At 33.2% G+C, this 11,052-nt stretch overlaps 1 protein-coding gene across 2 annotated transcripts; it reads left to right on the forward strand.

Moving 5' to 3' along the window:
• The first annotated feature begins 3,306 nt into the window (after positions 1 to 3,306).
• Positions 3,307 to 8,921, forward strand: LOC114310127 (disease resistance protein RPP13-like). Of its 2 annotated transcripts, none has more exons than XM_082875000.1 (2): positions 3,307 to 3,630; positions 5,871 to 8,029. In XM_082875000.1, exon 2 carries the CDS (start codon positions 5,885 to 5,887, stop codon positions 6,671 to 6,673), a length of 789 nt encoding a protein of 262 aa, XP_082731126.1. In that variant the 5' UTR covers positions 3,307 to 3,630; positions 5,871 to 5,884; the 3' UTR covers positions 6,674 to 8,029. The 2 variants fall into 2 exon arrangements, with proteins under 2 accessions (XP_082731126.1, XP_082731127.1); XM_082875001.1 differs by having other exon boundaries at positions 3,403 to 3,630; positions 5,876 to 8,921.
• The last annotated feature ends 2,131 nt before the right edge of the window (positions 8,922 to 11,052 follow it).

An 11,052-nucleotide genomic window follows, 5' to 3' on the forward strand; every position in this document is an offset into this window, starting at 1 on the left:
AATTTAAAATTAATATTCATGCTGCTGTGAAAGGGGAGAAATGAGTGACACTAAAATTATAAATAGCATCTATAGATACAGACATTTTGCTTTATATTGGTGATTTCGGTGATTGAAAATTGCAGTGATGGTAACAGTGCTGTTTTTATTATACCCAGCATATGAATGATGCAACTACCTCCTCTGATGTTTTAGGCCACATAAAATTCTGTGTTTAGTTCAATGATCTATTTTGGTGCGAGTAGCATTATTGTATGCCCTGATTATGCTTCACAGTAGTGTTTGTTAGGAGTGTAATTGATTCGATTAAGTTGAAACCTATTGCCTCATGTGTTCTCCTCTGTACACTATCTCTTTTTTTCTGTCCGGTTTTTATGTTTATGTTATGTGGAACTGTATTTTCATATAGATTATCACTCTTTCGTTCAATTTTCAAGTACCTTTACATTCATATAGAGTTCTAAATTTCTAGGTAAGATCAAAATTCTGTCTCCATCCGCCCATATATATATAATCCACTCCATCAGAAGAATGGTTACTTGCCCCTCCATCAAACTCAAACACATGGTTTCAATAAAAAGAATACTGTGTAAGAAGTTTGTTAGCCAAGAAAAAACTATTATGGAGCGTTAGGTTAATTGGAATGAAATAGAAATTTAGTGGTATGAGTATTCACTTATAATGATGAATCATGATTCCATTTGTTATACATGTATTTTTCATCATTTTTTAGTGAATCAAATGTGAAAATAAACATTTTAATGGAATAATCATTGTATTTTGTTTTGATGAATCAAACAGAGCATTAGTGTTTGTTGATAATTAAGTTGACGCAAGGAAGCTGAATATAACTTAGAAACAATACAAAGAATAAATGCTTGCTTCTATGTAATCATAGAAGAATGATATAATGTCCCCTCCATGAAAACTCAAAAAGACATATATGGATTCCCTCAAGAATATAAGAAGTTTGTTAGCCACAAGCACAAGCAAGGTATCTCCATTAGTGTTTCATGATAATAAGACACAAAGGAAGCTAAAGTACGTATTCTGTATCACTTTGTCTTTAATGCTGTGTTTGGTTGGGGGATTTGGGAAGGGAAATGGAAATGAAAGGAAAAGGAGAAAGAATTAATAGAATTCCAAATCCCAACTATGTTTGGTTGTGTTGGTTATAAAATAGAATTGATGTCCTAAAATGTCTCCTATTTCTTTATTTATTTCTCACCCCCTTTCTTTTTCCATATATTTTTTATTATAACCAAACATAAATAGGATTACATTTCTCATTCCTTTTCCAAATCCCACCCCAAAAATCTCAACCAAACACAGCATAAAAAAATTTATTTTGGAAATGTCATTCCTAAAGTATACAATTTGAGTAAAAAAAATTCAGTTTCAAATTTAATGGAATGATAATAAAATACATTCGAAAGTGAATCTCAGTGTTGATTCCAACCAAATTGCAACTTGCAAGGTGTATATTTCAGAGTTTATTTACATAAAAGTACATGTTTTAAAATTAATTTTCATGCCACTCAACTGCTCACTTGATGAAAGACTTCTCCTAGAATATTTTTAATGTCATAGATGAACATTATTTAGCAACTTTTAATTAATTTTCAGAGCAAAAATCTTAAGCATGGTTTTTCGGTTTGAAATTTGCAATCATCTTAGTATTATTGATCCAAAAAAAAAAAGAAAACATTTCTTCAGATAACATCCAACTCTACTTTAACAAAGCTCTATATCTCTGTCACAACGTTCATTAGCGTCCACTATCCCTCTTAGAAACCAGTGTCAACAACTTTGATTCTAGCTTCAACGTCATTCATTTCTCCTCACAGATTCGTTCAACAATTTAGAACAGTAAAGAATATTTTAAAAATAAAACTGAATAGTCTTCTTTAGTGTTTGATTTTTAGTACGTCATGATTTAGATGAGACGGTACCTTCACAAAATGCAGAACAAATAATATCACTAGATTTTTGCTTCTAACTAAACCTATATCAAACCCAAATTGGTCCTTTCTGTAAGGATTTTATACTGAAAAAATCCCTAAGTTGAAATTAAATATTTTGGGACCTTAAATCATAATCTACATCTCATCCCAACAACCTAATCTAAGGGGAAAAAACAATGCAATCTGAACTTTTGTTTACTGAACTAAAATTCTGTCTCCATCCACCGATATAACATCCTCCATTGAAGAATGGTTAATGTCCCCTCCATCAAACTCAAAACATGGTTTCAAGAAAAGAATATAAGAAGTTTTTTGTTAGCCACAACTCACAAGCAAAAGGAAAGTTTCTCTATTACTATTATGGCGTGTTTGGTTAATTAGAATGAAATAGAAATGTAGTGGGATGAGTATCCTGTTGTAGTAATTAATGATGATTTCATTTGTGATATTTTTTTAATCATTTTTTAGTGAATGATCATTGCATTTTTTTTTAGTGAACCAAACAAAGCATTAGCGTTTGTTGATAAATTAAGACGATGCTGGGAAGCTGAAAACAACTTAGAAACAATACAAAGAAAAAATCATTATGAAGGAAGCTCTCTCTATTTTACTATTTGATCTTCAAGAACACTGAAGAGGAACGAACAGTACAAGAATAAATGCTTGCTTCTATGTGTTCATAGAAGAATGTTATAATGTCCCCTCCATGAAAACGCAAAAGAAATATATGGATTCCCATAAGAATACAAGAAGTTCGCTAGCCACAAGTACAAGGAAGGTTTCTCTATTTGTGTTTGTTGATAATTAGACACAAAGGAAGCGGATAACAATACAAAGAATAAAGGTTAATCAGACAAGTGGTCTTTAAAATATGCATTATTTTATATTTTAGTATTCAGATTTGTAATTTAAAAAATCAACAAAAATAAGAGTATGACGAAAATGTAAGAAAGTATATATTTGGAAGCTAAAATAAAACAAAATACATAGTTTAGGAACTATAATGTTATAAAGTGCTTACTTTGACACCATGTTTGTATTTGGTTATTGTGATTTTGTTATGGCTTCATGTAAAATTTTAAAAATACCCTTCATCCTGTTACTGATTGTGAACGGCAATGACATCAGGTCTTAAAGTATAACGAATTGCATGCTTTGAGGACTAAACTGGAACAATTAAAAAATTAGGGACTAAAATGTAATGAGCATATACCTTTGGGGCCAGACGTATAATTATCCCAAGAATAAATTATAAAAGAAGGTTTCTCTATTTACATTTTGATCTTCAAGAAATCTAAAGAGGAACAACACAAGAATAAATGGCAATCCATGTAAACTAAACAAGGAACAAAGTGAAGTATAAAGTTAAGAAGCAAGCTAAATAAAGAATAATAATGCTACAAGTACAAGAATGGGAAATCTGCCAAAGCAACAAAACAGTTCATGAGTTTGAGCCATTTTTTAAAATTTTTATTTTCTTTATTAGACAACACTTACCTCTCTCTTTGGACTGACTGAAACAATGCATTACTTTCAATTGAAACCCCAATTCTAAATCTAAAAGCCTTCTCCATAGTTAAGCAGTTGCTGGAATCTGACAAAGGGACAAAGCTGCTCCGAAGGATTTGGAACTTCATATCATTTTTTGGAGTGGCACAGGAATCAGGTAATGTTTCTACAAAACACACATTTTTGTCATCACTTTTTGCTATAAATATAATTGAGAATTCTAGCTATTGACAACAATAATTCCATGATTAGGGTCTCACATCTTGAATAGCTTTTTTTTTAATCCACTATACAATCACACGCAAACATGAATATTCTACTTAAACATATGACATACCCCTATTGGATCGATGTACAATACATGAATTACAAACCATGGCATTGAGCTATGATGTAAAAGGGGAAGTGGATAAAAAAAAACCCAAAATCTTCACCTAGGTATGTGCTAAATCCATTAGGATTCCTTAAAATACATTAAGGTTTCCCTGAATTCCTTAGAATATTTATAGTACAAGTAAGGACAGAGACAAGAAATGAATAACTGATTGAATTAGAATATAATGAGTCAACTATCTAATCGCTGGAGGGGACAAACTTAACTTGAGAAGGTGCATTATGAGCTTGCATTAAAGGATCAACAGCGGGAAGACACTGTGATGCAGCTTTTACTTCAAGACTGTTGTTCTGTTTTTTGTCTTTGTTTTGCTGCTGTGGATGCCTTTTTAAGTTGTGCTGATGGGTTAGTGAAGATTTTGGTGTCTTGTTTTTCATCTTCTGTTTTTGGCTGGGTTTTGGCTTAGCATGTGATTAGGCTTTGGAACAAGTGCCAACCTAGTATTTTTTTTAATAGGCAAAGAGGACATACAATGATGTATAACAAATGCATACAAAGAGAGCACATTAAGGATATATCAATAACAGGGCCAAGGAAAAATACATCATTGCAAAAATGTATATAAGTTGACATATACTAAATGCTCTAATCTAGTTCATATCCAAAGGCCATAAAAACACTAAAAAAATGGCAAGATGCCACCGAAACTCCACATAAAAAGGCTGAACTCCTAAATCAAGGCAATTAAAACTGCCAATCCAAATCAATACTAAAACCTCTAAACACCCAATCTGCCAGAAAAGACCAGCTTCAAACACCCCAAAAAGCAGAGTAACATACTAAACCCTCTTCATAATCCAATTGATTTTTCAGCTTCAAAATGTACATCTCATCTTCCTCAAGTAGCTCTGCCACTATCTTTATTGAAAGGTTCCATCTTAGTCTCATAGATGGTAGGAGGAAATCAATCCTCCTTTCAGCCACCACCACTTTAGTCTCACCGTTGTTTTCTTCTCCCTCTTCACTTGACCCCTGACATTCCATGATATTAGCTTCATTGATAGAATCAAAAACCCCTTTTAATCTTAAGCAAGAACAAATGAACTGCTTATATACTTGGATTGGACTCACAATTTCATTGTCCCCTCCTACATAGCTTAATCCCAGATTCCCAATGACTTTCCAATTTTCCAAACCACCTCAGCTTCATTTAGCAGAATCTTGTTGCGATTAAGAATGCCTTCCGTGGAAACAGATAAAGCAGCGGAAGTGGCAGTGGCCCTTAATGAAGCCCATTTGCATACATCCTCTTCATCTACCTTTAGCTCTACAAATTGTCCCTTCTTAGCAATCCTGTGATTTCTTTTTCCTCTTCTTATTATATCTCTGTTGTACACTCTTCACCACATATGTTGAATGCGGAGGTAAAACAGGATTGTTCTCTTCCCTGTATTGTACTGTTGACACAGAGCTTGCACTCTACCAAAAGACCTTGGAATATCCTTCAAATTGCTCATGAATGCAATCCAAGAAAATGGTTAATCCATGCTTCTAATATCCTTCAATTTAAGAGTTTGCACTACTTCGATGTCCACAAGAAATTGTCAATGGAAAAACAATCACTCCTGATTTTAGATTTCACCCACAAAGCTGTCCTTACTTTGATCAGATCCAAAACCTTGTCCAATAAACCTCATGATCTTTGAAAACAATCTTGATCCTTGTGCTGAACGACCACATTGTCACAAAACAATAATGATTCCCAAATTTGCTTCATAAAATCATCAAAACCTGAATCAAACCATCATGAGAAGGAGAACATGTTGCAAAATGATATGATTACCAGATTCTTTTGCTTGTATCTCATTTACACCAAAATATATATACATGTGTTATCATCGATCATGGTTGTGTCTACATCAATGGCGATAAAAATGTCAACCAATCAATTTTTTACTTTATAAATGACTTTACCATTTATGTTGACTCCATCTAATTTCCTTTCTATGTGGATACAATCACACACTACACATAATTGGAACTAATCGTGATGGTGTGCTCAGTGCAGGGATAAGTAATGGCAGAAACAGCAGTGAACTCTGCTATTCAATATTTGGGACCATTGTTAGCCAGAGGAGTAGAGTTGTTGAGGGGTGTCAGTAAGCAAATTGTCAGTATCAAAGCTGAATTGGAGCATATACAGTCTTTCTTAAAACATGCAGAATCAAGAGCAGAAACTGGAAACGAAAGCGTGAAAATATGGGTGAAACAAGCAAGGCAAGTTGCTTATCGAATACAAGACGTTATCGATGAACACATTCTCTTGACCTTGCCAAAACAATCTCCACGATTCAGTTGCTTGCGTAAAATCACTCGAACGATCACTAAGCTGAAGTCAAGACATGAGATAGCTTCTCAAGTCCAAGGCATCAAGACTACAATCAGTGAGATCCAGGAAAGAGCAGGTCGATATGGATTTAGTACTACTACTTCCTCAGAACATAGCAGCAGTAACAGGAAGGACGACATGTGGCGTGACCCTCGGCTGGCTTCCCTTTTCATCGGGGATGAAGAAGTCGTTGGCATTGAATCTCCCAAATATGAACTAATAAACAGATTGGTTGACCAAAATCAATCACAACGAGTTGTCATCTCTGTGGTTGGCATGGGTGGAATTGGCAAGACCACTCTTGCCAAGAAAGTTTATGACAGCCAAGAAGTGGCTGCACACTTCAACTACAAAGCATGGATCACTGCGTCTCAATCATACAAGTCAGAGGAGCTCCTCAAAACAATGATAAAGCAGCTATATCAGGAAACATTGTTCTACCTAATGAGGGAATTGATTCAGTCATTGCCAAGCTAAAAGGATATCTATACGAAAAGAGGTACGTCGTTGTGTTTGATGATGTATGGCAAAATAACTTTTGGGGATCCATAAGACATGCTTTACCCAAAAATAACAAAGGCAGTAGGGTAATCATCAGCACACGCAGTGAACAGGTTGCTGCATTTTGCAAAGAAACATCAGTGGATCAGGTCCACGAGCTTGGAGCCCTATCCGAAGAGAAGGCTTGGGAACTCTTTTGCAAGAAAGCCTTCCAATTGGACTTTGGGGGTCATTGTCCCCTTGAGTTGGAGAAAATATCACATGAAATTGCAAGAAAATGTGAAGGATTGCCTCTTGCAATTGTGGCAATAGGTGGTCTCTTGTCCACCAAAGACAAGGCTATATCCGAATGGCAGAAATTCTATGATAGCATGGGCACTGAGTTGGAAAGGAATCCTAATCTTACAAGCATCAGAAAAATTTCGTTATTTAGTTATAATGATCTGCCTCACCACCTCAAGTCATGTTCCTTGTACTTGGCATAATACCAGAGGACTACTCTATCAAATGTGGAAGACTAATTCGGCTATGGATAGCTGAGGGTTTCGTTGAAGAGCAGAAGGGAAAAACAATGGAAGAAGTTGCAGAAGAATACTTGAATGAGCTGATCCATAGACGCTTAGTTCTAGTGTCAACAACAAAATTTGACGGAAGAGTTAGAGAGTGTTGGGTACATGATGTAATGCGTGAGATTATTCTCTCCATGTTTGAGGAGTTTTGTTTTTGTCAAATTTTAGAAGAAGAGAATTCACGTTTCAATGACACAACTCGTCGGCTATCTATGCATAGGCGTTATTGCAACATGGATAAGGTTATGGAAAGCATTGGTAAATCCCCAGTTCGTTCTGTTTTTCTTTTTCAAAGTGGAAAGCTGCCAAAGAAGTCCTTTTTGGGTACACTAGCTGCAAATTCTTGAAGAGCTAGCAATTTGGCCTAGCCCACAACTAAAAGAGGCACCATCTAGCATCCACCACCTCCAAAAACTCAAAACTCTTCAGTTTTGGGGTATGCCGGAAGAATTCATAGATAGAATGCAACCCAATCAAGGCAAAGACTACTGGATCATTGAGCGTATACCTCATGTATCAATCTGGTCCCAGTTCGAATATATTGGATATTACCATATCGGCAATCTTCAAGAATATTTAAATGAGAAGGTGGCAAAATTCACCCCCCAAAAAAAGGGTCACTGAAGCTGAAAACGAATCTCAGAGTTGACTGCCAATTCAATTCAATTCAATTCAATTCCAGGTTTGTCCCCAACTGAATTGCAATGTTTATTTATCGTTTTGTCAAAATTTGATGGAAAAAAAAAAAAAAAAAAAAAAAAAATCTATCTCCAATATTTCATCTTTTTAAATTTTATCAAATTTTAATTTAATAAATGCTCAATTTTGATGCAAAAAATGTTTCTACCTTAATTTGAGGAACATTTGGAGAGAAATTCTATGCACCATTTGATGTATTTTTGTGGTGTATAATATGTATTTTTGTGATAAATATTATGTAATTTTTTAGTAGAATTACATCAATTTGTGGTTCATAAATGAACTTACACATTTTGTGATAATGTTAAATATTTTTTTTTTATGCAAACAATTTTTAACCAAAAAACGTGTAATATTATCACAAAAATGCATAACATTATCACAAAATATATAATTTAATTTCTGAATCACAAATTATCTTGACTCTATAAAAAAAATTACATAACATTTATTTCAAAAATATATGACATATACTACAAACATGTATACCATAACATTACCCAACATTTGATAAATAGATTGGATATGATTTTGAACACTTTTTTTTTATCAAATTTAAATTTGACAAAAATAAAAATTAAGGATTGGATTTTCTCTGACATATCATTATTCTTAAAGTTTGCCACCATCTACACCACTACTACTCTCACTTTCCTATCACCTATACCACCGCTATTACAACCACAAACACACCATCATTTTTAAGGTCATAATCAAATAAATAAAAATATTTTTCTATCGAAACAAAAAAAAGTATAAATCACTTACACTTTTAGTACTTAGCCTTCATTTGAGAAGAGCTAATTTAGCTTAGTTTTTTAGCTAATTTAAGAAGAGCTAATTTAGCTTAGTTTTTTAGCTAATTTAACCTGGTTAAATTAGCTCCGCTTAGAAAGAATTTTTATTTTTATTTTTTTTTATCTAGATATGATAGTTTTATATATAAAAAGAAAAAATTAAAATGATTATGGTTTAGATGTAACATTTTATCTTATTAACTTATTTAGCCTATTTTGTCTTTTTGTGCTTATTTAGTTGCAAAGGCCTATTTTGGGAAATGGCTTTTTTGGCTTATTAACTTTTTTTGAAAAAAAAATGTAAAAAAAATAAAGAGATAATGTGACCCAAATAAATCAATAAGTCAATAAACTAGCTTTGTTTCTTGTTGCCAAAATAGGCCAAATCAACTTCTCAAACATAGCTTTATATTGTTCATTGATCTGTTGCATCTCCTTGTATGCGTTTTGTAATTATTCGGTCTTTTCCTGCATACTTGTACAGTTAAAGAAAATTCAATTGTAGAGACACCCATAATTCAAGTACTCGAAACTGCTAATCACCTCAAGAATACGAAAATCCCTTTCTATTGCCGTTTATGTTTTTTATTTTACTTATTATTGTTGTTTGCTAAGACAGTGTATTGGATTTGTATTATTAAGACTTATTTCATGATAACTGCAACTATGTAACTTTAATTGAGACAAACATATGGTCATACATTCTTTCTTGTTCTATGTCTGCTCTAAGTTCCATTTTTGCTTTTTTCTTTCTATTTTTTTTTTTATATTCTTTAGAGCTAATATTATGCATAAGAAATGTAGTAATCAAGTTTTAATAAAGCTATACGTACTAATTAGTAATAGCTTATTATTGTGTTAATTATAGTTTATTGTAATGTTGATCATGACAATATTTTGATTATGACCTAAGAGATTTTTGATTATACAAGTGATGTTTGGTTATAATTTATTTATTTATTTTTTCTTTCTTTAATTATGACTCCATATGACTAAGTTATGACATTCGAAAAAATCAAATTCATAAATTTCATAACTTGCAAGTTATGATATTTGTGGAGTTAATAGTCATAAATGTCATAACTTAATCGTTTCGAGTAACTAAAAAATATAGTCATAACCCATAAGTGTAATAAAAGATGTTTTGAATCATAATCAAGATAATATCATAACAAACATTATAATAAGTAAGATCACAATTTGTATAATCAAGTTATAACTAACACTACAATGAATCATAACTAAATCTTATGGGCGGGCATTTGTTGGGCCGGGCTGAGTTCAGACCGTGCCCACACTACATAATAAAGGACTCTGTATTTGTTCAAACTCTGCCCTAAACCTAACATCGGTCTGCTACAATTGTCAAAGTCTGGCCTCAAAAATAATTATAAATCCCAAATTTACTCATTGGGTTATATGTTAAAAAAAAAATTAAAACATACCATAATTAAATTCAATTACACATTATATTGACATCATTATAAATTAAAGAATTTTGTGTCTAATGTTGGGGCCTTTATTGTAGATCATATATGATGAAAAAAAAATTATATATTAATTTTAATTATATGATTTTATCGTACTTATTTTTAAAAAAAATAGTAGTGATATATTTTTAAATATAATGTTATACCAACAGAATTTATATAATTTTAAGAAGTCATATAAAAAGTCAAAAAAAATATATTATCAACAACAATAATATATATCATCACCATAAATGTGTGTGGGGAAGTAGTTCAGAAATACTCTTTGGATCATGTGGGACGCTCGTGATCCTCAGCTAACCACCTGAAAATGAATAAACACTCCGGTCAGGGTGTCGGAATTAGCACTCCGACAGATAATGTTTTAAGTTAAGCATACTAGTTCTCACATACTTGCCTTTAGTTGTTGTTCTTCTATTTATATACGCTCCTAGTCCTCAGGATAGGGCCCACTACTAATCCGTCGTGTGATTGCTCACTCGGCCCTTCTTTCGTCATATTCCAACTTCCAATCGACCCCTCGTTCGGTTGGCTTTATGGCCGACTAAGATATTCGGCATCCACAACGTACAAAACGGGGGCGAGTATAATATGTACCGATTGTCTAAATGTGTGCTCGGCCTATCTGCGTCTACTTTTATCCGGCTCCCACAATTGACCCCCAAACACCCCACTAGCACTAGTTAGTCGGTGTGTTTGGTTTCAAACTTGAAAAGTCAAAAATTCGGCGGTTAACCTCATTCCAACGTGTGTCAGAACGCACACGTTTTCTGGTCATCATTACAAATTCCGGCCTCTTC

This window comes from Camellia sinensis, chromosome 6 (genome assembly GCF_055761805.1).
Source record: "Camellia sinensis isolate YWXY chromosome 6, ASM5576180v1, whole genome shotgun sequence".
NCBI lineage: Eukaryota > Viridiplantae > Streptophyta > Magnoliopsida > Ericales > Theaceae > Camellia > Camellia sinensis.

Bases quoted from the DNA above. Each gene is read 5' to 3' on its own strand.
- LOC114310127 (XM_082875000.1), top strand. From the start codon at position 5,885: ATGGCAGAAACAGCAGTGAACTCTGCTATTCAATATTTGGGACCATTG.